The sequence below is a fragment of the Salvelinus namaycush genome, chromosome 20 (genome assembly GCF_016432855.1).
Source record: "Salvelinus namaycush isolate Seneca chromosome 20, SaNama_1.0, whole genome shotgun sequence".
In the NCBI taxonomy this organism is placed as follows: domain Eukaryota; kingdom Metazoa; phylum Chordata; class Actinopteri; order Salmoniformes; family Salmonidae; genus Salvelinus; species Salvelinus namaycush.
In genome coordinates, this window is record NC_052326.1 from 48,373,254 (window position 1) to 48,399,347 (window position 26,094).

The following is a 26,094-nucleotide window of genomic DNA, read 5'->3' on the forward strand; positions in this document are numbered from 1 at the left end:
AGTGTATATTCAGTAGATTGGAGTGTATATTCAGTTGAGTATTGAGTATAGAGTGTATATGCAGTAGAGTATAGATTGTAGAGTGTATATATAGTAGAGTATAGAGTATATAATATATATGCAGTAGAGTAGAGTGTTGATGTAGTAGAGTATAGATTGTCGAGTGTATATCCAGTAGAGTATAGGGTGTATATTCAGTAGAGTATACAGTATAGAGTGTGTATGCAGTAGAGTATATAGTGTGTAGGCAGTAGAATATAGAGTGTATAGGCAGTAGTGTGTAGAGTATAGAGTGTATATCCAGTACAGTATAGAGTGTATATTCAGTAGAGTAATGCGTGTATATTCAGTTGAGTATTGAGTATAGAGTGTGTATGCAGTATAGTGTAGAGTATTCTTTCAGTAGATTATATAGTGTATATGCAGTAGAGTATATAGTGTGTATGCAGTAGAATATAGAGTGTATATGCAGTAGAGTATAGAGTGTGTATGCAGTAGAGTTTAGAGTATACATTCAGTAGATTATAGAGGGTATATCCAGTAGAGTATAGAGTGTATATGCAGCAGAGTAGAGTGTATATACTGGAGAGTATAGATAGTGTAGAGTATTGAGTATAGAGTGTGTATGCAGTAGAGTATAGAGTGTATATGCAGTAGAGTATAGAGTGTATATCCAGTAGAATATAGGGTGTGTATTCAGTAGAGTATTGAGTATAGAGTTTATATGCAGTGGAGTATAGAGTGTATTTCCAGTAGAGTATAGATCGTCGAGTGTATATCCAGTAGAGTATAGAGTGTATGTTCAGTAGATTAGAGTGTATATTCAGTTGAGTATTGAGTATAGAGTGTATATGCAGTAGAGTATAGATCGTCGAGTGTATATCCAGTAGAGTATAGAGTGTATGTTCAGTAGAGTATACATTATAGAGTGTATACGCAGTCAAGTATAGAGTGTATATGCAGTAGATTAGAGTGTATATTCAGTTGAGTATTGAGTATAGAGTGTATATGCAGTAGAGTATAGATTGTAGAGTGTATATATAGTAGAGTATAGCATGTGTATGCAGTAGAGTAGAGTGTTAATGAAGTAGAGTATAGATTGTCGAGTGTATATCCAGTAGAGTATAGGGTGTATATTCAGTAGAGTATACAGTATAGAGTGTGTATGCAGTGGATTATATAGTGTGTAGGCAGTAGAATATAGAGTGTATAGGCAGTAGTGTGTAGAGTATAGAGTGTATATCCAGTAGAGTATAGAGTGTATATGCAGTAGAGTAGAGTGTATATGCAGTAGATTATAAAGTGTATATGCAGTAGAGTAGAGTGTATATGCAGTAGATTGTAGAGTATATATCCAGTAGAGTATAGAGTATACAATGTATATGCAGTAGAGTATAGAGTGTATATGCAGTAGAGTATAGCGTGTATATCCAGTAGAGTATAGAGTATATATCCAGTAGAGTATAGAGTATACAATGTATATGCAGTAGATTATAGAGTGTATATCCAGTAGAGTATAGAGTGTATATTCAGTAGAGTATACAGTATAGAGTGTATGTGCGGTCGAGTATAGAGTGTATATGCAGTAGAGTAGAGTGTATATGCAGTAGAGTATAGAGTGTATATGCAGTAGAGTAGAGTGTATATGCAGTAGAGTATAGAGTGTATATGCAGTCGAGTATAGAGTGTATATGCAGTAGAGTTGAGTATATATGCAGTAGAGTACAGATTGTAGACTGTGTATCCGGTAGAGTATATGGTGTATGTTCAGTAGAATATTGAGTATATCGTGTATATGCAGTGGAGTATACAGTATAGAGTGTACTGTATATGCATTCGAGTATAGAGTTTATATGCAGTAGAGTATATAGTGTATATGCATTCGAGTATAGAGTTTATATGCAGTAGAGTATATAGTGTATATGCAGTAGAGTATAGATTGTAGAGTGTATATCCAGTATAGTATATGGTGTATATTCAGTAGAATATTGAGTATAGTGTGTATATGCAGTGGAGTATAGAGTATAGAGTGTATTTTCAGTAGATTATAGAGTGTATATGCAGTAGGGTATAGATTGTAGAGTGTATATCCAGTAGAGTATAGACTGTATATTCAGTAGAGTATTCAGTATATAGTGTATATGCAGTCGAGTATAGAGTATATATGCAGTAGAGTATAGATTGTAGAGTGTATATCCAGTACAGTATAGAGTATAGAATGTATATGCAGTAGTGTGGAGTGTATATCCATAGAGTATGGAGTGTATATGCACAGATTTTTCTTTGTTTTGTTTGCCTTAGTTACATTTAAGTACTGATCTGTGTTATATTTGAAAATACAATTATATAACACTTTTGTTTGTACATAGAGTGAAGACTCTGAGCTGACCAGAGACACACATCAGAAAGAGGAGTCGTCTGGGAGTGAGAGCTATGCAGCGGTGGATGTTCCCCCTACAGGAACTCCATCTAAGACCACTGCTACTCCTGCTGCCACTCCAACCGTACCCTCCAAACTTCCACCCTCTCCTGTCCCATCCCCGTGCCAGACAACCACAGAAGACCAACCCGAAGGTCCATCAAAGGTAAATGAAAGTGAACCGCTGAACGAGTCAAACACAAACCAAACCCAACCTAGTTCAGTAAAACAAGACTTGCCTGAGAAGACTGCCTCATCCACACATGAGACAACAGATCAGAACACAGGACCTGCAGCAGTCCCAACTCAACCAGGAAGACAGCTGTCGTATATAGAAGCTCTGATGGGAAAACCCACAGAGACAAGAACAGTAAAGAGGAAGCAGAGGTAATCAATATCTCTCTATTCTATTATGATTTATCATATATATTTATATATTGAACTGCATCTTTTGAAACACGTTTGTACTTTTATCAATAAGCGTGGAGAATCAAGACAAGAGGCTTCCAAGCCAACACAAGGAACCAGAGAAGCAGAGTGATTATGGTGGTGGTGGTGCTTCTAAGTCATCTCCTGCTGATTCCCCACCTGCAAAGGAAGATAGTCCACCAAACCACAGCAATGACGAAGACTTCCAGCACGTGGAATCAAAAAAAAACAAGGACAAGCAAAAAAAGCCAACCCAAATGTAAGTTTATATATTTAATTGGTCCTTTCAATTAAACCATGTTACATGTCAAATCAAATTAAACTATTCAATGCACATTTTACATAGACGTCACAACAGACTTCATGGGAAATGTAAGGAACAAGTAATGCCTAAACTATTACAGTTGTTTGGGGAATTCATATTATAACACAATGTAATTATGAAAGTAGGTTGTTTTAGATGTTTTGAAGTTCAGAGTATTTTGACATTTGGGAACCTCCTGCTTTCCAGGAGCCCTGAAGGGAGCAAGGAAGCAGGAGTCATGAATGAACAACAGACATCCAGTAACCAGAGTGACAAGTGTACCAAGGATGAAGCAAACTCACAGATGTGTGTTGACCAATCCCAAGTATCAACTGATGACCCAACAGATAAGTCAAACACAAGCCAGCAAGAAACAAAGAAGGAAAACACGGGAAAGCAGTCACAGCCTCCCCAATTGTAAGTGTCTGTTATAGATTGAATGTGTCTAATACAGGGCTACTGACTGTGACCATACAGCCGTATTTGGCCACCCTTTGACTTGACTGATTTGGTCAAACGGTAAGGTGATTTATCCTCATGACTCCTGTAATGAAAGTGTCTGTCCTGTGCCTGTTTTACACTGTTTAATGATCGAGATAAATCTTATGGCTTTGAGATAAATACAGAGCTAGTATCAGAGACGAAGAGGCTGGTAGTCGGAAATCAATTACATGTATTGAATTAGAAAATTAATGAATTTGCCCAAGTTGATATAATAAGACATGAACCGAATGCATCAGTAATGATTATTTCCTGTAACTTTCTAACGAGGCAACAACACGGGACTGCCCCTGTCTCATGTGTGTGTGCTGTAGCCGTTAGGGATGCTAATGATATTTGTCTCCTGGTAGATTGAGAAAGGCTGTCCCAACAACTAGTAGCTAAACGCCTACCTGGCAGAATTATATCATGATTATTTTTTTAAATCCAGTGGGTATTTGTTTTGCAAACTCTACCATCACATGTGCACTACAAAAACACAGCTAAACAATAGCCTCTTGCTAGGTGTGCACTGGAATTAAAGGGTAACTACTGTACACTCAGGGGGGAAAGTAAGGCGGTACGGTCTAGTACAAAATAAATAGTGGGGGTATGCAGTACCGGTAAAACATGAGGCTATCACAATAAATTATAGTAAAATGTTAAGATAACTGTAGACTTTACACCATTATTTATCATTGCCGCATGATTGAGGCATGAAAAATGTGTGAATGGTCTTGAAAACGGTTGGTATAGCCTAGGCTCCAAAATGCGATGTAATTTGATGAGAACGTTGACACTTTGCTAAGGCAGAGATGATTGGCTGACACTGAGACGTTTGCGGACAGCAGTGGACACATCCATTCTGGTCTAATGACAATTGGCAAATGTCTTTACACTTTTTGGTGTTTTGTATAAAAGATGTCTCTTTTCATTCACCACTGTTTGGAGGCTGAAAAATGTTGTGAGTGGATGAACGTGCGTGGGTTTCCTAGTAAGCCTTTGAAATTATTTTTTGACAATCAGATGAAAACATATTAACTGGTTGTGTTTATGCCACAATAAAAGGTAATACATTTTAAAATGATAAATGAAAAATCTTTACGACTAGGCCCACACACAAGCGCGTGCACACATACTTTAGGAGGTCCCGTATTGGGAAGAAATTAAATCTACTTTCACCCCTGACTACACTCCAAAATCGAAATATCTTACATTTTTCCAATACCTCAAATTGTCTCCTGATGTGGTGTAAGCATGGTTGTTTTTCTAACAAAAAAAGTGTGATTTCTAGAGTGAAAACCTGAAATAACTGAAAAATCAAAACCTGGTAAAACAAAAAAAAACCAAATTTTTGGGGTGAAAAACTAAATGGAATTTGGCAACAAAAAAAGAACATAGATTTGATAGAGTTCCCACTTTGGCAGGTGGTGAATTAGCAGCAATTGAATTAGGCCAATATGTCATATTAGTGTCCATAAAGATGAAGGCAAATCTCTATTGAACCCCCCCAAAATAATTCTTTAGTCCTATTTTATAACAATAATAGCCTAATTGTCAACCCAAAATTCATGACAATCACTGGATTAGGTTGCATATCAAAATATCTTATTCATGCATTCTTGCTTGGACGTGTTAGATGTAACAACGTATTTATTGAATACCATCGCAGTAGTTTATTACACTTCTTATTAATCATTGTGAATTACTTTATAAGATGACACATTTTTCTATTGTGTGACGCCACAATAAAAGTTTTCGTGTGCCACCAAATCATGGTCTATTGCTACCAACTGAAAAAGCAGTGCCACTAGGGGAAAACATTAGTCTGGAGCACAGCTAATATTTTAAACTGTCAAAGGTACATCTTCACCAAACATTAGTCTGGAGCCCAGCTAATATTTTAAACTGTCACAGGTACATCTTCACCAAACATTAGTCTGGAGCCCAGCTAATATTTTAAACTGTCACACTTACATCTTCAGCAAACATTAGTCTGGAGCACAGCTAATATTTTAAACTGTCAAAGGTACATCTTCACCAAACATTAGTCTGGAGCCCAGCTAATATTTTAAACTGTCACAGGTACATCTTCACCAAACATTAGTCTGGAGCACAGCTAATATTTTAAACTGTCACAGGTACATCTTCACCAAACATTAGTCTGGAGCCCAGCTAATATTTGAAACTGTCACAGGTACATCTTCACCAAACATTAGTCTGGAGCCCAGCTAATATTTTAAACTGTCACAGGTACATCTTCACCAAACATTAGTCTGGAGCCCAGCTAATATTTGAAACTGTCACAGGTACATCTTCACCAAACATTAGTCTGGAGCCCAGCTAATATTTTAAACTGTCACAGGTACATCGTCACCGAACATTAGGCTGGAGCCCAGCTAATATTTTAAACTGTCACAGGTACATCGTCACCGAACATTAGGCTGGAGCCCAGCTAATATTTTAAACTGTCACACTTACATCTTCAGCAAACATTAGTCTGGAGCCCAGCTAATATTTGAAACTGTCACATGTACATCTTCAGCAAACATTAGTTCAAACTACCCGTCATTCTTTAAACAAGTCTGTGTCATGGAACCCTTGATATTTACTGATACTGGTTTTTGTCTTTTTTTCTCCTTACAGCCCAACCAAAGTGCATCATGGTCCTGGTAAGGATAACCTTACCATTTATTTTCACGCTGTTGTATCCAAGCGTTTCAAGTTGGACCCATCAAAAGACATAGTTTGTTTGAGATCTGGAAGTCTTTTTGAGACCTGGGATACAGATGGTTTGAAAATGGAAATCACAGGGTAAGGTTTATTTTCTTCTCCCTTTGTTGGCACCAATGCATTTTTGTTGGCACCAATGCATTTTTGTTGGCACCAATGTATTTTTGTTGGCACCAATGTATTTAATGTCTAATAATTGATGTGACTTTTCAATTCACTGCCTTTTCATATCATTAACTCTGATTAGTGCGTCTTAAGCAAGTCATTTTATTATGTGTTTCTCCATCTTGTTTTTGGAGTGATAGTGTGAAACAGTTGTCCGACAATAAACATTGTGATTTCTTATGAGCCGATAACGTCATTACGAAAATGTTGCGTATTTTTCATCATCCACTTTAAAGGAATTTAGGAGAGAATGGATTTCTTGTTGAAGGACGAATGGTGACCTCTAAAAAGAATGTTGGTGACTCCATACCTTACAAGTATGTTGTCTGCAAGAGGAAAGACGACTCATATGAGTATAAATATGAGCACATCTACCTAAAGGATGCAAAGCAAGATGTCAACAGGTGCCTATTAGTCAAAGAGGATCTTTTGACACTTGACGGTAATGTTCGACTATTATATAACTAACAAGACACCACACACACACACACACACACACACACACACACACACACACACACACACACACACACACACACACAACACACACACACACACACACACACACACACACACACACACACACACACACACACACACACACACACACACACACACACACACACTATGCTAATCAGGGTGCCTTTTCCACTTCTATGTGGAATGTATATGAAATGACATTGAAGCCATAAATATTATACTGATCTATTTTTTTTTCTCATAGGGGAGTGGCACCAATATGATGATATCATACTCACAGAACCTGACCAAAGTTGGATATCACGCTTCACAAGCTTGTTTGCATGGCGGGATCACTGCAAGAAAAAGGTAGTGGCGGGCAGACAGCTGGCTGGAAAGGTGATGCTGGGAAACATTTTTAATCTCCTTCAAACATGGAGTGACGTGAACATTAGGAACTTCTTTACTCAACTCCAGCAGTTCTTCACCAATTACAAATCCCCCTTCCTCCATGTGGATGGTCCAAAGAATTGGGATCTGCCGTATGGAGAAGAACAGGTAGATTTGCTTTCCTATTTTGAGGAACTGTCATTAAGTAGCTTTTATGAACGAAATTGATATATAACTTGTGTTCATAAATGCTTTTATATTTATTGTTAACCGCATATTATGAAGACACACAAATTGAAATTTGTGTTACCTTGCCGTTGTTTCAGCTATTCTGTCAGCAATATTGTTATTTACATGTTGATGACCCAATCGCAAAATACTTAGGAGTTGTTATCGTATGAATGTAAATGTAAGGAGTCTTTATTGTACATTCCTTTTTTCAGGTGAAAACCCTTTTGAAAGAGTTCATGCAGCAAGCTATAGATGGTGAGAACCAAAAGGGGAATGAGAAGCGTGAGGATTTCTTCTCTGATCCTCTGAAACTAGGAGTTATTATCCTGGTTGTCCACATCAATTACAGTTTAGATGTCAGTGGACATATTTCTAAACTGTGTGAGTTGCTCTGCCTGCCTAAAAAGCCAAGAGAAGTTTTCCTTCCATACTGGACAGATTTCAAACAAGGGCTACCAGGTGACATCAGGTGGGAAATCATTTTCTTTCCTCAGCCACCGAAAGTAAATACCTTGCTAATGTTTCTAATCTAATGAACAAAATGTCAATATCTTGAACTGAAGATGGATGTTGTCTACTTCCTCCTTCAGGGTTTCAGAGGCAATTGAGACTCTATTCAACTTTGCAAGAAAACATGGAGTTGAGAAGTGGATCTTGGTTATCCCCCTACTGCATCTGCTTAGAGGGGACAGCAAGCCTTTTGAGGCTGTTCCTCTGACCATGAATCCAAAATTTGATATCTGGGCGGGGCTGAAAGGGATCAAAACTCCAGAAGGCTACACAGACTCGATGATTGGAACACAGGGATTGAGGTAATTGGGAAGGCTTCACTTAAGATTCAATTGGAATGAATGGACAATGAAATGGTTACGTCTGAACCAATTACAACAACAGGTTGAAAAAAAGTCATACTAGTACTAGTAGTAGATATTAAAATCAAATCCTATAAGTATACCTAGAATCATACCTTTCACATTGCAGTCCAGATCTCAATTATAGGTCTACTTTATTCTGTGCACTTAACAAACCATTCTAATATTTATCCTATTACACTGTATTTGTTTTGTCCATGCTGCTGTTTTAAATCTCTGAGTTTTGCCTTCTTGAAAATTAGGGATTCCATCCAAATCATGGAAAAGCACAAACACCTTGTGGCGATGGACTGTCTCGTTACTCGCTCTTGGATGACTCTGTTGGGGCTGGATAACTTGTTAAACTATGCATCAATCATCCCTCTTGATGTCTTGGACACTCTTCAACACCTCCAGTTTAGTCTGACTTCCGGGGAGAACTATAAACATGAGGTACATATGTCCCTTCCTTTTGAAAAGTGAAAAAGTGTTTTGTATTTCTTTGTTGTGCATTAGTTTTATGTCATACTCAACAGTATGAGTTCATGTGACTGCACTAAAAAGCTATGCTAAAAATGGACATTTGATTTATTAGATCCTACATCTTACAACATGCTATTATGAACTTACTGTGTGTGTGTGTGTGTGTGTGTGTGTGTGTGTGTGTGTGTGTGTGTGTGTGTGTGTGTGTGTGTGTGTGTGTGTGTGTGTGTGTGTGTGTCTGTGTCTGTGTCTGTGTATATATACAGTTGAAGTTGGAAGTTTACATACACTTAGGTTGGAGTCATTAACACTCATTTTTCAACCACTCCACAAATGTCTTGTTAACAAACTATAGTTTTGGTAAGTCGGTTAGGACATCTACTTTGTGCATGACACAAGTCATTTTTCCAACAATTGTTTACAGACAGATTATGTCACTTATAATTCACTGTATCACAATTCCAGTGGGTCAGAAGTTTACATCCACTAAGTTGACTGTGCCTTTAAACAGCTTGGAAAATTCCAGAAAATGATGTCATGGCTTTAGAAGCTTCTGATAGGCAAATTTACATCATTTGAGTTAATTGGAGGTGTACCTGTGGATGTATTTCAAGGCCTACCTTCAAACCCAGTGCCTCTTTGCTTGACATGGGAATATCAAAAGAAATCAGCCAAGACCTCAGAAAAACAATTGTAGACCTCCACATGTCTGGTTAATCCTTGGGAGCAATTTCCAAACGCCTGGAGGTACAACGTTCATCTGTACAAACAATAGTACGCAGGTCTAAACACCATGGGAACACGCAGTTGTCATACCGCTCAGGAAGGAGACGCGTTCTGTCTCCTAGAGATGAACGTACTTTGGTGCGAAAGTGCAAATCAATTCCAGAACAACAGCAAAGAACCTTGTGAAGATGCTGGAAGAAATAGGTACAAAAGTATCTATATCCACAGTAAAACGAGTCCTACATCGACATAACCTGAAAGGCCGCTCAACAAGGAAGAAGCCACTGCTCCAAAACCACCATAAAAAAGCGAGACTACAGTTTGCGACTGCACATGGGAACAACGATCGTACTTTTTGGACAAATGTCCTATGGTCTGATGAAACAAAAATAGAACTGTTTGGCCATAATGACCAGGAAAAAGGGGGAGGCTTGCAAGCTGAAGAACACCATCCCAACCGTGAAGCACGGAGGTGGCAGCATTATGTTGTGGGGATGCTTTGCTGCAGGAGAGACTGGTGCACTTCACAAAATAGATGGCGTCATGAGGTAGGAAAATTATGTGCACCCATGAAGCAACATCTCAAGACATCAGTCAGGAAGTTAAAGCTTGGTCGCAAATGGGTCTTTCAAATGGACAATGACCCCAAGCATACTTCCAAAGTTGTGGCAAAATGGCTTAAGGACAACAAGTCAAGGTATTGGAGTGTCCGTCACAAAGCCCTGACCTCAATCCTATATACAATTTGTGGGCAGAACTGAAAAAGTGTGTGCGAGCAAGGAGGCCTACAAACCTGACTGTGTTACACCAGCTCTGTCAGGAGGAATGGGCCAAGATTCACCCAACTTATTGTGGAAGGCTACCTGAAACGTTTGACCCAAGTTAAACAATTTAAAGGCAATGCTACCAAATACTAATTGAGTGTATGTAAACTTCTGACCCACTGGGAATGTGATGAAAGAAATAAAAGCTGAAATAAATCATTCTCTCTACTATTATTCATTCTCTATACTATTATCACCACAATGAAGTGGTGATCCTAACTGACCTAAGACAGGGAATTCTTTCTTCGACTAAATGTCAGGAATTGTGAAAAACTGAGTTTAAATGTATTTGGCTAAGGCGTATGTAAACTTCCGACTTCAACTGTACATGCATAAATACATACTAACATACAGTACCAGTCGAAAGTTTGGACACGCTTACTCATTCCAGGGTTTCTTTATTTTTTATTATTTTCTACATTGTAGAAGACATCAAGAAGACATCAAAACTATGAAATAACACATATGGAATCATGTAGTAACCCAAAAATTGTTAAACAAATCAAAATCTATTTTATATTTAAGATTCTTTAAAGTAGCCACCCTTTGCCTTGATGACAGCTTTGAACACTACTAGCTTCATGAGGTAGTCACCTGGAAATAATTAATTTTAATTAACAGATGTGCCTTGTTAAAAGTTAATTTGTGGAATTTCTTTCCTTTGTAATGCGTTTGAGCCAATCAGTTGTGTTGTAACAAGGTAGGGGTGGTAAAAGACCAAGTCCATATTATGGAAATAACAACTCAAATTAGCAAAGAGAAACAACAGTCCATCATTACTTTAAGACATGAAGGTCAGTCAATCCGGAAAATGTTAAGAACTTTTAAAGTTTCTTCAAGTGCAGTCGCAAAAACCATCAAGCGCTATGATGAAACTAGCTCTCATGAGCACCGCCACAGGAAAGGAAGACCCAGAGTTATTTAGAGTTACCAACCTCAGAAATCGGGAGTTAACTGCACGTCAGATTGCAGCTGAAATAAATGCTTCACAGAGTTCAAGTAACAGACACATCTCAACGTCAACTGTTCAGAGGAGACTGCATGAATCAGGCCTTCATGATCGAATTGCTGCAAAGAAACCACTACTAAAGGACAGCAATAAGAAGAAGAGACTTGTTTGGGCCAAGAAACACGAGCAGTGGACATTAGACCGGTAGAAATCTGTCCGTTGGTCTGATGAGTCCAAATTTGAGATTTTTGGTTCCAACCGCAGTGTCTTTGTGAGATGCAGAGTAGGTGATCTCCGCATGTGTGGTTCCCACCATGAAGCAGGGAGGAGAGGGTGTGATGGTGTGGGGGTGCTTTGCTGGTGAAACTATCAGTGATTTCTGCAGTGATACGCCATACCATCTGGTTTGGGCTATTTGACCAAGAAGGAGAGTGATGGAGTGCTGCATCAGATGACCTGGCCTCCACAATCACCCGACCTCAGCCCAATTGAAATAGTTTGGGATGAGTTGGACTGCATAGTGAAGGAAAATCAGCCAACAAGTGCTCAGCATATGTGGGATCTCTTTCAAGACTTTTGAAAAAGCATTCCAGGTGAAGCTAGTTGAGAGAATGCCAAGCGTGTGCAAAGCTGTCATCAAGGCAAAGGTTGGCTACTTTGAAGAATCTCAAATATAATATATTTTGATTTTTTTGGTTACTACATGATTCCACGTGTTATTTCATAGTTTTGATCGATTCACTATTATTTTACAATGTAGAAAATAGTACAAATAAAGAAAAACTCTTGAGTAGGTGTATCCATACTTTTGACTGGTACTGTACACTTTTTCCACATTTTGTTACTTTTCAGCCTTATTCTAAAAAGTGTTAAATAAAAACAATTCCTCAGCAATCTACACACAATACCCCATAAATACAAAGTGAAAATAGATTTTTAGAAATGTTTGCAAATTTATTAAAAATAAAGACAGAAATACCTTATTTACATAAGTGTTCAGACCCTGCTATGATACTCAAAGTTGAGCTCAGGTGCATCCTGTTTACAATTTTCATCCTTGAGATGTTTATACAACTTGATTGGACAACTTGATTGGAGTCCACCTGTGGTAAATTCAATTGATTGGACATGATTTGGAAAGGCACACACCTGTCTATATAAGGTCCGGTCCCACAGTTTACAGTGCATGTCAGAGCAAAAACCAAGCCATGAGGCACAGATCTGGGGAAGGGTACCAAATAATGTCTGCAGCATTGAAGGTCCCCAAGAACACAGTTCTTAAATGGAAGAAGTTTGGAACCACAAAGACTCTTCCTAGAGCTGGCCTCCTGGCCAAACTGAGCAATCGGGGGAGAAGGGCCTTGGTCAGGGAGGTGACCAAGAACACGATGGTCACTCTAACTCTAACTCACACAGAACTCTAGACTGGTCAGGATCGAGGGAAAGATGAGCAGAGCAAAGTACAGAGAGATCCTTGATGAAAACCTGCTCCAGAGCTCAGGACCTCAGACTTGGGTGAAGGGTCACCTTCCAACAGGACAACCAACGATCCTAAGCACACAGCCAAGACAACGCAGGAGTGGCTTCTTGACAAGTCTCTGAATGTCTTTGAGTGGCCCAGCCAGAGCCCGGACTTGAACCTGATCGAACATCTCTGGAGACCTGAAAATAGCTGTGCAGCAACGCTCCCCATCCAACCTGACAGAGCTTGAGAGGATCTGCAGAGAAGAATGGGAGAAACTCCCCAAATACAGGTGTGCCAAGCTTGTAGCGTCATACCCAAGAAGACTCTAGGCTGTAATCACTGCCAAATGTGCTTCAACAAAGTACTGAGTAAAGGGTCTGAATACTTATATAAATGTGATATTTCATTTATTTTATTTTCCATAAATTAGCAAAAATTTCTAAAACGGTTTTTGCTTTGTCATTATGGGGTATTGTGTGTAGATTGATGAGGACATAACCTTTTTTTAGATTCAGGCTGTAACGTAACAAAATGTGTAAAAAGTCAAGGGGTCTGAATACTTTCTGAAGGCACTGTATAGATGTGTGTGTGTGTGTGTGTGTGTGTGTGTGTGTGTGTGTGTGTGTGTGTGTGTGTGTGTGTGTGTGTGTGTGTGTGTGTGTGTGTGTGTGTGTGTGTGTGTGTGTGTGTGTGTGTGTGTGTGTGTGTGTGTGTGTGTGTTTGTTTACATTGTTATTTGTACTCTTGTGAAAAATGTTGTTGCATAAAAGCGGTCAGCATCCTGAAACAGTCATGAATTCATGCCATTGTGTCATACCATCCGCCATTCTTTTTACTGACAGGCTGTGAAGGATTTGTTGTCACGTCTCTACAGCAGAGTTAAGGAAAAACAGCACAGGTAACACCTGTCTCAAAACAAACACAATATTTAGAGTTGTTCTCAATTCCATCTGAGTCGCAAAGGAATTCAAATTGAAATACATGAAGTGATAATTGTCTGTTATTTTCCACAAGGACTAGACAGACTAGTCTTGCAGCTCCTCACCATGACATGTTTCAAGGTTGACATTAAATGCTTGTTCACCATCACTAACCAGCATGTTGTTTTCAGCCATGACGACAGATATGGGGACTTTTGCCTCAAAGCAGCTGTGAGCCTTCTGGAGACCATTTGTAAGAATATGAAAAGTCATTTGGACCATGAGATTCCTTTGGTTTGCCTGGATCTTGTCAGTCTGATTGCAGAAATGGCTGGTGCCTTCCATCTCCAGGTATATCCAAACACAACCATCAATTCAATCTTTGCCTTTGCTTTTACAGTGCCTTTGCTCTTTGCTCTAAAAATAAAAAATGTGTTTCCGTTTTAATAATCTCATAATAATCAAGAAAAGAGTAGGCAGATGAATAATGAAGCTCATGAGCTTTACTCCAGGTGGACATACAGTGGTATAAAAAATATATAATTCAATATTGTGCAATAAATGGTAAACAAGATGGCCTTGCTTGAAATGATAATAAGCATTTCATATTTTAATGTACCTATTTGAATCTGTCAAAGCCATTTTTCGAGTAGAAGTTGTATGTCTCTAAAACCCTATACTGTACATAACTTGAATTATATAGATTTTTTAGAAGGAAAGAATCAACATGGTGGTTCTTAAAGCAAAAATGGTCTGAATTTATTTTCAATACAGTCTGGCTTAGCATTACAAGGCCGATTTAATGTTAAGCCAGGCTGAACTGAATTGTAATATAATGAGTGATTTGTCCAAGAGATAAATATTTGATGAGTCTGAATATTTTTGTTATGAATGACTATTCTTGTAGACAAAGGAAGTGACAAATAACCTTTTGGAAAACACGCGCAAAGAGAAGTTAAAGGAGACCATGACCATCATAAAGGAATGGCTGCGAATCACATTCAAGAACAAATTGGTTAAAGATCTCAATAACATTGATTTTGCATACATGTATGAGACTAAGGTAAGATGTTTTGTTTTACCAAATTAAATAATTGATACAAATAAATATTATATTTGTATTATTATTATTGCAGAACAGTTGTCGTTGGAATTGGAATTCTAGTGTTTGATAAAAGGAAAACTGAATAGTGAAAACCTTTTCCTGTAGGTCTGGAACAAGCTGATCTCACTTCAAATTGGTTCAGAAGAATTCACCCAATACTGGAGAAATACATTCTTGAATGATTTTGAAGGAAAACTCAAACAGGTGAGATATGGGGTACATCTACAAGTTCATCAATTAAAAAGATATGTATGTACATAATTCATTCATATTTTGTATGGCCATCAGGAAAAGTCCATGCATCAAATTGAAATATATATCAATAAGATAGAGGAAGTGAGCGGGACGCTGCCATTCTTGGAGAACTCATTGGAGAAATGCGCTTTGGAAGCAGTCACGGTCATGTGTCAGGCAAGATGAATAACATAATTATTTAGAAAACTATCAAATACACATGTTTAGCAGATGTTATTGGTCACATACACGTGTTTAGCAGATGTTATTGGTCACATACACGTGTTTAGCAGATGTTATTGGTCACATACACGTGTTTAGCAGATGTTATTGGTCACATACACATGTTTAGCAGATGTTATTGGTCACATACACATGTTTAGCAGATGTTATTGGTCACGTACACATGTTTAGCAGATGTTATTGGTCACATACACATGTTTAGCAGATGTTATTGGTCACATACACATGTTTAGCAGATGTTATTGGTCACATACACATGTTTAGCAGATGTTATTGGTCACGTACACATGTTTAGCAGATGTTATTGGTCACGTACACATGTTTAGCAGATGTTATTGGTCACATACACATGTTTAGCAGATGTTATTGGTCACATACACATGTTTAGCAGATGTTATTGGTCACATACACATGTTTAGCAGATGTTATTGGTCACATACACATGTTTAGCAGATGTTATTGGTCACATACACATGTTTAGCAGATGTTATTGGTCACGTACACATATTTAGCAGATGTTATTGGTCACATACACATGTTTAGCAGATGTTATTGGTCACATACACATGTTTAGCAGATGTTATTGGTCACATACACATGTTTAGCAGATGTTATTGGTCACATACACATGTTTAGCAGATGTTATTGGTCACATACACATGTTTAGCAGATGTTATTGGTCACATACACATGTTTAGCAGATGTTATTGGTCACATACACATGTTTAGCAGATGTTATTGTGGGTGTAGAGAAAAGCTCTAGTAGAAATTAAGTTTCACTTTCAGTCTGGAGATGTGCTTCTACACCTGCATTGCTTGCTGTTTGGGGCTTTAGGCTGGGTTTCTGTACAGCACTTCGAGATATTAGCTGATGTACGAAGGGCTATATAAAATAAATTTGATTTGGTGTACATTTACGTCATTTAGCAGACTCTTATCCAGAGCGATTTACATGAGCAATTAGGGTTAAGTGCCTTGCTCAAGGTCATGTTTTTTTCCACCTAGTCAGTTCAGGGATTTGAACCAGTGACCTTTTGGTTATTGGCCCAACGCTCTTAATCGCTAGGCTACTTAATCGTTAAGCTGTGCATTGAGTTTGTCGGGAAGTAATGATCAAACAAATGCTTTTTTAAATCTCCAATTTTCATTTGACATGATCAGGGGATCTCTCAGGAGGCTCTCTTTGAACGGTTGAAAAAACTTGACTTTAGCAAGTTTGAGAGGCTAATATCTACTATTGTGATGAAGTCCTGGCCCAAGACTGGCAATGGAGAATACCTGGAAGGGGAGGACTGTGTAGTGGAACATCTTCTCAACTGGTCCATGGCCAAAAGTGTCTTTCAAGTCCAAGGTGAATTTTCTCAAGAAATTCCACTGCTCTAACCATTTCCACAACAATTTCCACATACAATCAAGGCTAACATTGGGTGGGAATGTTCAACATAGTTGTATATGGAAAAATTGATATACAATGGCTATTAAATGTAAAACTGTCACTTCCAAATGTTCCTTGAGAGCTACACTATACAGTATATACAAAAGTATTTGGACACCCCTTCAAATTAGTGGATTCGGCTATTTCAGCCACACCCGTTACTGACAGGTGTATAAAATTGAGTACACAGCCATGCAATCTCCATAGACAAATATTGGCAGTAGAATGGCCTTACTGAAGAGCTCAGTGACTTTCACCGTGGCACCATCATAGGATGCCACCTTTCAAACAAGTCAGTTCATCAAATTTCTGCCCTGCTGGAGCTGCCCTGGTCAACTGTAAGTGATGTTATTGTGAAGTGGAAATGTCTAGGAGCAACAACGGCTCAGCCGCAAAGTGGTAGGCCACACAAGCTCATAGAATGGGACCGCTGAGTGCTGTAGCGCGTAAAAATCGTCTGTCCTTGGTTGCAACACTCACTACTGAGTCCCAAACTGCCTCTGGAAGCAACGTCAGCACAAGAACTGTTCATCGGGAGCTTCATGAAATGGGTTTTCATGGCCGAGCAGATGCAAGCCTAAGAGTGCCGCCATTGGAAGAACGCGCTTCCAGAAGTGGAAACACGTTCTCTGGAGTGATGAATCTCGCTTCACCATCTGGCAGTCCGACGGACGAATCTGGGTTTGGCGGATGCCAGGAGAATGCTACCTGCCCCAACGTATAGTGCCAACGGTAAAGTTTGGTAGAGGATGAGTAATGATTTGGGGTTGTTTTTCATGGTTCGGGCTCGGCCCCTTAGTTCCATTGAAGGAAGATCTTAACACTACAGCATACAATGGCATTCTAGATGATTCTGTGCTTCCAACTTTGTGACAACAGTTTGGGGGAGGCCCTTTCCTGTTTCAGCATGACAATGCCTCCGTGCACAAAACGAGGTCCATACAGAAATGTTTTGTCGAGATCTGTGTGGAAGAACTTGACTGGCCTGCACAGAGCTCTGATCTCAACCCCATCGAACACCTTTGGGGTGAATTGGAATGCCGACTGTGACCCAGGCCTAATTGCCCAACATCAGTGCCTGACCTCACTAATGCTCTTGTGGCTGAATGGAAGCAAGTCCCCACAGCAATGTTCCAACATCTAGTGGAAAGCCTTCCCAGAAGAGTGTAAGTTGTTATAGCAGCAAAGGGGGGACCAACTCCATATTAATGCCCATGATTTTGGAATGAGATGTTCGACGAGCAGGTGTCCACATACTTTTGGTCAGTGTATTTACATTTGAGTGCATTTTCCAAATGTCCACTTAAACATACTAACTATGTTTTGTATTACAGGTAAAAATCTGAAAATGATTGACCATTTGTCAGACGATGCTAAAGAGCGGATGGTTGTGGCGAGATCTGCGTTCAGTTCTGTCTCAGATAAAGTCATCAACGGCAACATCCAGATGAAGACTCTCAGTAAAGTCCTCTCAAGGAGAACAACATTCATTGAGCTTTTGAAGATAGGTGATTGTCAGAAGAATATACCAAATTAAGAAATTTAAGTATAAATATTGCTTTAATCCTACTGTAGTAGACAGGAAAACCTCTCCAGATCGATAGTTTAATGACATCCAATAAAGAGTTAATCTACTGTGTTGTTGGGAGGTTGGTTCTGTTTAAGGTCCAAATTACAGGCAAAATATTCATAGTATTATAAAACTGAAAAAGTTTTTGGTCTTGGTTTGGTTTCAGGTCTTCATCACTTCACCTTACATCAAAGTAAGTCCCCCAAATGACTTTCCGGCAACTCATGCATAAACAGTGCATCCGGAAACTATTCAGACCCCTTTACTTTTTCCACATTTTGTTACGTTACAGCCCTATTCTAAAATGGATTACATTTTTGTTTCACCTCATCAATAAACCATAATGACAAGGCAAAAACAGAAATTTTGCAAATGTATTAAAAATAAAAACAGAAATACCTTATTTACATAAGTATTCAGACCCTTGGCTATGAGACTCAAAATTGAGCATCCTGTTTCCATTGATCATCCTTGAGATGTTTCTACAACTTGATTGGAGTCAACCTGTGGTAAATTCAATTGATTGGACATGATTTGGAAAGGCACACGCCTGTCTATATAAGACCCCACAGTTGACAGTGCATGTCAGAGCAAAAACCAAGCCACGAGGTCGAAGGAATTGTCCGTAGAGCTCCGAGACAGGATTGTATTCTTAAATGGAAGAAGTTTGGAACCACCAAGACTTCCTAGAGCTGGCTGCCTGGCCAAACTGAGCAATCGGGGAGAAGGGCCTTGGTCAGGGAGGTGATCAAGAACCCAATGGTCACTCTGACAGAGCTCCAGAGTTCGTCTGTGGAGATGGGAGAAACTTCCAGAAGGACGACCATATCTGCAGAGTGGCCAGACGGAAGCCACCCGTCAGTAAAAGGCACATGACAGCCCGCTTGGAGTTTGCCGAAAGGCACCTAAAGGACTCTCTGACCATGAGAAACAAGATTCTCTGGTCTAATGAAACCAAGATTGAACTATTTTGGCCTGAATGCCAAGCGTCATGTCTGGAGGAAACCTGGCACCATCCCTACGGTGAAGCATGGTGGTGGCAGCATCATGCTGCGAGGATGTTTTTCAGTGGCAGGGACTGGGAGACTACTCAGGATCGTGGGAAAAATGAACGGAGCAAAGTACAGAGAGATCCTTGATAAAAACCTGCTCCAGAGCACTCAGGACCTCAGACTTGGGTGAAGGTTCACCTTCCAATAGGAAAACGACCCTAAGCACACATCCAAGATAATGCAGGAGTGGCTTTGGGACAGGTCTCTGAATGTCCTTGAGTGGCCCAGCCAGAGCCCGGACTTGAGCTTGTAGAGTCATACCCAAGAAGACTCAAGGTTGTAATCGCTGCCTAAGGTGCTTCAACAAAGTACTGAGTAAAGGGTCTGAATACTTTTGTAAATGTGATATTTCAGTTTTTGTTTGATAAATTAGCAAAAATGTCTACAAACCTGTTTTTGGTTTGTCAATATGGGGTATTGTGTGTAGATTGATGAGGGGGAAAAAACGATTTAATCCATTTTAGAATAAGGCTGTAACATAACAAAATGTGGGCAAGTCAAGGGGTCTGAATACTTTCCGAATGCACAGTTTATTGCTAAGTATGCGTGCTTGCTAGCAATGCCAAAAGGGGACTTTTATTTAGATCTGAGGTTAAGTGGTTGTTACTCAAAAAGTCTTGATCTGTGGAGGTTCTCCTGGTTACTCGTCAATAGAACCACATTGAGCTCAAAGTATCGTCTTCATTGTTTGTTTTTTATTATATATTTTTTTACAGATGGCCTGTGTGAAGATGGTCGTTGTAAGGACGACACCACTATGAACAGATTACTGAGATTTAGAGAAGAGGAAATGGAGGAAGTGAACAGTTACAAGAAGATGGTTGAGGGCCTAATTATAATTTGTCTCCGACTCCAGGAGCATGTGAAAGGTGAGTTAAATTATATTTGATAAGGGTATACATTAAAGCTTATGTTATTGGTACTGTTTATCAAATATTTGATGATGTATGACTGCAAGATGTAACAGCCTTGGTCATGGTTCTCATTGATGTCATATTAATCCACAGTCGATGTGAAAGAGCTGGAGCTCAAAAACCAAAAGAACATAGATCAGATGACGCTGGATGAATTCATGGAAGTTCACAGACTTGACGGGCACACCTCTGACGTAACTGGGGAGGTCACATACTTTAACGTCTGTAATGCCACCAGGCAGATGGCATTTAAACTAAATGCTGTCAGGGAAAGCTTCATTTTTGCTATGTGCTTGGAGAATCAAGCCAAAGAACTTTCCCACAACCATATTGACACTGACGAGATAGAAGTGTACACTCTTGATGTGATCTACAGCAAAATATTCCAGGGTTGCTATGATAATTACGAGAGGATCTATGAGAGTTTGAAATCTGGCAATTTATCATTGGAGGATGTGGATAGCATCTTTGAAGTCTACAAAGACAAGTACGATGAGATGAAAAGTGATCTGGAGATCATGTGCAGAATTAACTTGTCTGATGATCGAAGATGGATCAGGAGGCGAATCGAGCAGATCCAACAGTACCATGACCTTCATCAAGCATTGGATTCAGCCAAGGTCATTATGGATGTCAGAAAGACAATCTGTCCTCAAGGGGACTTCAAAGTGCTACAGAGTTTGCTGGATGTGGTGAGTAAGGAAAATTCTCAAACAGTCCACATGTGTTCAATCAATGCACCTTTCCCAGCATTAGGCTACTACTGTATATTTATATATATATATTACAATGTTTCCAGAGTAATGCAGACTTTAAGGAGAAGAGTCTGAATCACATTGATGACAATTTGATGGAGACTAAAAAGGTTCTTGAGGACATCACAGAACCTCGCAGACTGTGTCTTCAGGAGCTTGGCCTTTGGGGGAACTTTGTCAAATGGGTCAAAGAAGCTCTTGAAGGTAAGGTCATATCAAGACAGAAAGAGCAGCACCAGTAGTAGCCACCTAGGTTGTTTGCCATTACTAATTCAAACCGTTTTTACATGGAAAAAGGGATAAATGTTTCATGTTTTGCCATTGCAGATATCAATGAGCTGAAAGTGTTTGTCGACCTGGCCTCCATCTCTGCTGGAGAGAACGACTTGGATGTGGACCGTGTAGCCTGTTTCCATGATGCTGTTCTTGGTTACTCCTCGATGCTGTATGGGTTACCACAAAATGCTGACTTTAATGCCTTCAAGAAGGCTTTGACAAAACTATGGAAGGCGCTTGGAAGTGACAGCAACATACCAAATAAGCTGGTAAGATGTTCTGACAATTATGACATATTTAGTATATTTATATTTAATATTTGGGGAAAAGCTTGTCGAACCAGAAAGACTAAGGCTGCTATTGGATTAAATGCGGAGTGGATTTTCAGAAGTGTTTGATTTGCAGAGCAGCATTTACTGGCCTGAATACATACACATCTAAATTATATAAGCCTTCACAATCTTACCACGCCATTAGGTTTGGAACTTGAACTCAAGTTTAAACCACATTCTATGATTGTTTCCTCCCTGATTGCAGCGGGATACTGCACGCCATTTGGACTGGTTGAAAACTGTGAAGGACAGCCATGGGTCTGTGGAACTCTCTTCTCTTTCTCTGGCCACGTCCATCAACACAAGAGGCATCTATGTTATTGGTGCACAGAACCAGAAGAAGGTCTGTTCAATCATTTAAACATGTTTTTAGAGACAATTGAATGATTATTTTACGTTTTTTTTGTTTAAATATCGTCATTATGGAGTCAATGTCTATATTTGTACTCATATTTGCCATTGACAAATATCTGTAAGTACTCTCCTGAATACCTGCAGCGGTAGATTGACATGTTGGAACTTGTCCATTGTTTTCTCCTTTAGCTGAGTTTAGACACTGCCCTGAAGCTACAGGTTCCAGACCAGCAGGAAGAAGGTCAGATGCGCAACTACTCCTTAGAAGACCTGAGAGATCTGCAAAACAAGCTCATGCTGATGTCTGGAAAGGGGGAGCAAGGCCAGAGTGAGGTGGATCACTTTACTGAGGTAAGGGGATTGGACACCAAGTGAACCATCACAAACCTGAAATGATAATTTACTGAAAATGTTTATTAATTAGATTATCATGCTACCACAGGCTCCTTACGACATGCATTGAGCTATTACAATAAATATGGTTCTCTTTCAATTATTCACTTCAATATCTCACATTAACACCTCGAAACACCTACTCTCGAAATAATCAAAAGCATCTGATGGAGACAGACAGGTAGTGGCGAATGAGGTGAGTCCCTCACCTTCCTTAAAAGCCCTCCTGCCCTCTGGTTACTCTTCCTCACGAAGATAATTACTCTCTAGCTCTCCTCAGATTGACTGGATCCCTGTTTTGCTGCTGAGCTGTTCACAAGTGAACTGTGAATAATATCGAGCAAAGGTCTTTAGACCCTGTCGAGAGGTTGACTACTGACCTGAAAGGTGTTTTGTTTAGAAATTCCTTTTCTACTTCTCAGTCTATGTTGGTAGATAGCTTCATGGCTAGCTATTGAGATTCGGTTAGCCCATGTTGCGAGGCTAACTTAGCTAGCCTAACCTCACTAGCAAGCTAACCTCACTAGCATACCCTACCTGCAACACGGTAGCATTGCTAGCTCCCTTCTCTCATCTAGTTTAACCTACGTTCACCCATTGTGTTAACTCAGTCTCACGGCTCCTTCGGTCGCGTGAGCACACTATTTGGTCCCCGGTTTCCTTCCGCCAGCACTAAGCTATCCACGGCACACCTTCAACACGAGCTAGCTGCTTGCTAGCTAACGCCCCACTAGCTTCATGGCTATAGCGTTCTACTGTGCTTATTATTGCCTGCTGTAAGCCTCAAGGCTTCTAACTAGCTAGCTTATTACACCGCTTACACAAGCTACTATTTGCTACTATTTTCTAGCCTACGCTGTCTACAGATTGTTCTTACAACAGGCTTCTACTGCTATCCCATTCAAGTACGAGCCTAGCACTCAAAGAAGACCCACGCTCTTGTGCTTGGGGTTCCATGATTGCAAGAAAACAATTCCTCCCTCTATGCATCAATTGCCTGGGTAAGGAACAAGAAGGGTTCGATGCCCCTGAGTCCTGTGAGCACTGCAAACTGCTGACGAGGGCAGGTCTGAAGTGCAGGCTTAAATGTGCTTCAATCTCGGTAGCCCCCCTCGCCTACGAGCCAACAGGCTGTTGGATTCCATCACTACCAACATCATTGTGGGCTGCTCGATGTTGAGAGATTTTGGCCTACCTACGGTCTGTAGACCGACCAAGGTCCACTGTCACCAATGAGCCCGTGGCCATGACATCAAGTCTATCCTGCCCACGGCTCTGACCTACTACTCCAATATTGACACCATTGTCACTCACATAGGTTTTAACGACCTTCAGGGGAGGACTAAAAACTAAGACCCTTGCTAGCACAGGGAAAATAATAATTATCTCTGCCCCCCCATGCTACCGAAGGGGTCCGGAACGTTTCAGCCGACTCTTTGCCCTGAATAAGCACCTGAAGAAACTTTGCAACGACAGGAATGTCTCTTTTTGTGACAACTTTGATTTCCTTTGGGAGCAACCAGCACTTTTTAAAAGAGACAGGATTCACCCTAACCGCAGGGTTCCAGGATTCACCCTAACCGCAGGGTTCCAGGATTATTTCCAGCAACATTGCTAACTGTTTTAGAGACTGACGGACAGGGTCTAGTAGTGCTCCAGTTCTCCCTGTCAGAATAAGCAACAGAGAACATGAAAAGCATATCAACTCCTATAGAAATTGCACTATGGTTATTGTGAGTAACCTAATTTATGTTCCTTTAACTCTGCCTTCTAGTGACAGTACAACCTGTCATCTCCTACCATGCTGATAGATTGGAAACTGTCAGAAAACGTGGTTGTAACGTTAATCATTTGGTTGTTATTCCATTGGTTACCTCGAGGCAGATGCCCCAGGGGCAGAGTGGCTCACACTCATTGAATATGTCACTTTTAAATGTTAGAGCAATCACTAGTAAAACCTTTCTCGTGAATGACCTCATTACTGAGCGCAAAGTTGATTGCATGTTTCTCACAGAAACATGGCTGTCTACAGGCTGTAGTGCCGCTCTTATTGAAGCCCCCCTCCCCCCGGACTACAGCTTTTCAAACTCTATCAGAAAAGGGTGGGGGGACAGCCTCTATTTTTACTAACGCGCTCAGCTGTAAGGACACTTCATTTGGTGACTTTAGGTCTTTTGAGCATCATGCTATACTGTTTAAATGTCAGCCACCAGTGCTGGCTGTAACCCTGTATAGGCCACTAAAGCACTGCCCCACTTCCTATACTGATTTCCCAGAACTATTGTCTATTTTCCTTGAGAACTATGATACAATCACTGTGATTGGGTGATTTTAATATTCATGTTGACAAACAAACTTGACTCCAAGGCCATTGAATTTCTGAATCTTTTGAGCTCTATGGACTTATCCAACATGTTACTGGGCCCACCCATAACCGCGGCCATACTCTGGACCTGGTTATTACCAAGGGGCTTTCTACTGGGCCCACCCATAACCGCGGCCATACTCTGGACCTGGTTATTACCAAGGGGCTTTCTACTGGGCCCACCCATAACCGCGGCCATACTCTGGACCTGGTTATTACCAAGGGGCTTTCTACTGGGCCCACCCATAACCGCGGCCATACTCTGGACCTGGTTATTACCAAGGGGCTTTCTACTGGGCCCACCCATAACCGCGGCCATACTCTGGACCTGGTTATTACCAAGGGGCTTTCTACTGGGCCCACCCATAACCGCGGCCATACTCTGGACCTGGTTATTACCAAGGGGCTTTCTACTGGGCCCACCCATAACCGCGGCCATACTCTGGACCTGGTTATTACCAAGGGGCTTTCTACTGGGCCCACCCATAACCGCGGCCATACTCTGGACCTGGTTATTACCAAGGGGCTTTCTACTGGGCCCACCCATAACCGCGGCCATACTCTGGACCTGGTTATTACCAAGGGGCTTTCTACTGGGCCCACCCATAACCGCGGCCATACTCTGGCCCTGGTTATTACCAAGGGGCTTTCTACTGGGCCCACCCATAACCGCGGCCATACTCTGGCCCTGGTTATTACCAAGGGGCTTTCTACTGGGCCCACCCATAACCGCGGCCATACTCTGGCCCTGGTTATTACCAAGGGGCTTTCTACTGGGCCCACCCATAACCGCGGCCATACTCTGGCCCTGGTTATTACCAAGGGGCTTTCTACTGGGCCCACCCATAACCGCGGCCATACTCTGGCCCTGGTTATTACCAAGGGGCTTTGTGTTGACATATCCTCTATTGTTGATGTTGCTTTATCTGATCACCACTGTGTATTTTTTACTACCTTGTTGCCCATAGCACAGAGTAATACTGAACGCATTGTTAAAAAACACTATCTATCTCAGAAGTTGCTACAGACTTTATTGAGTGTATGAACAGTACTCCAACACTTATTCTGCCTTTCTCTTGTGATGATTTAGTTGATAACTTTAATAGCAAATGAAGGGCAACCATTGATGCCATACAGTAGCTCCAGTTAAATTGAAAAAGGCCACATCCAAATGGAGAGCCCCTTGGATGAGTGAGGAAACACATACATTATAGAGAAATTGCAGAAAGGCAGAGCGG

General features: G+C 40.4%; 1 protein-coding gene across 1 annotated transcript in view; it reads left to right on the forward strand.

The window, feature by feature from the left end:
- The first annotated feature begins 6,787 nt into the window (after positions 1–6,787).
- LOC120065452 (E3 ubiquitin-protein ligase rnf213-alpha-like) overlaps positions 6,788–26,094 on the forward strand; it is a 52,353-nt gene continuing 33,046 nt past the window's right edge. The window contains exons 1-18 of the mRNA XM_039016477.1: positions 6,788–6,972; positions 7,255–7,547; positions 7,823–8,079; positions 8,201–8,422; positions 8,725–8,914; positions 13,751–13,806; positions 14,020–14,179; positions 14,736–14,891; positions 15,039–15,137; positions 15,222–15,344; positions 16,572–16,761; positions 18,180–18,353; positions 20,184–20,336; positions 20,475–21,073; positions 21,181–21,340; positions 21,464–21,681; positions 21,950–22,087; positions 22,288–22,449. Of these exons, the coding sequence (XP_038872405.1) occupies positions 6,804–6,972; positions 7,255–7,547; positions 7,823–8,079; positions 8,201–8,422; positions 8,725–8,914; positions 13,751–13,806; positions 14,020–14,179; positions 14,736–14,891; positions 15,039–15,137; positions 15,222–15,344; positions 16,572–16,761; positions 18,180–18,353; positions 20,184–20,336; positions 20,475–21,073; positions 21,181–21,340; positions 21,464–21,681; positions 21,950–22,087; positions 22,288–22,449 (3,519 nt within the window). The 5' untranslated portion in view covers positions 6,788–6,803. The remainder of the gene's footprint in view (positions 6,973–7,254; positions 7,548–7,822; positions 8,080–8,200; positions 8,423–8,724; positions 8,915–13,750; positions 13,807–14,019; positions 14,180–14,735; positions 14,892–15,038; positions 15,138–15,221; positions 15,345–16,571; positions 16,762–18,179; positions 18,354–20,183; positions 20,337–20,474; positions 21,074–21,180; positions 21,341–21,463; positions 21,682–21,949; positions 22,088–22,287; positions 22,450–26,094) is intronic.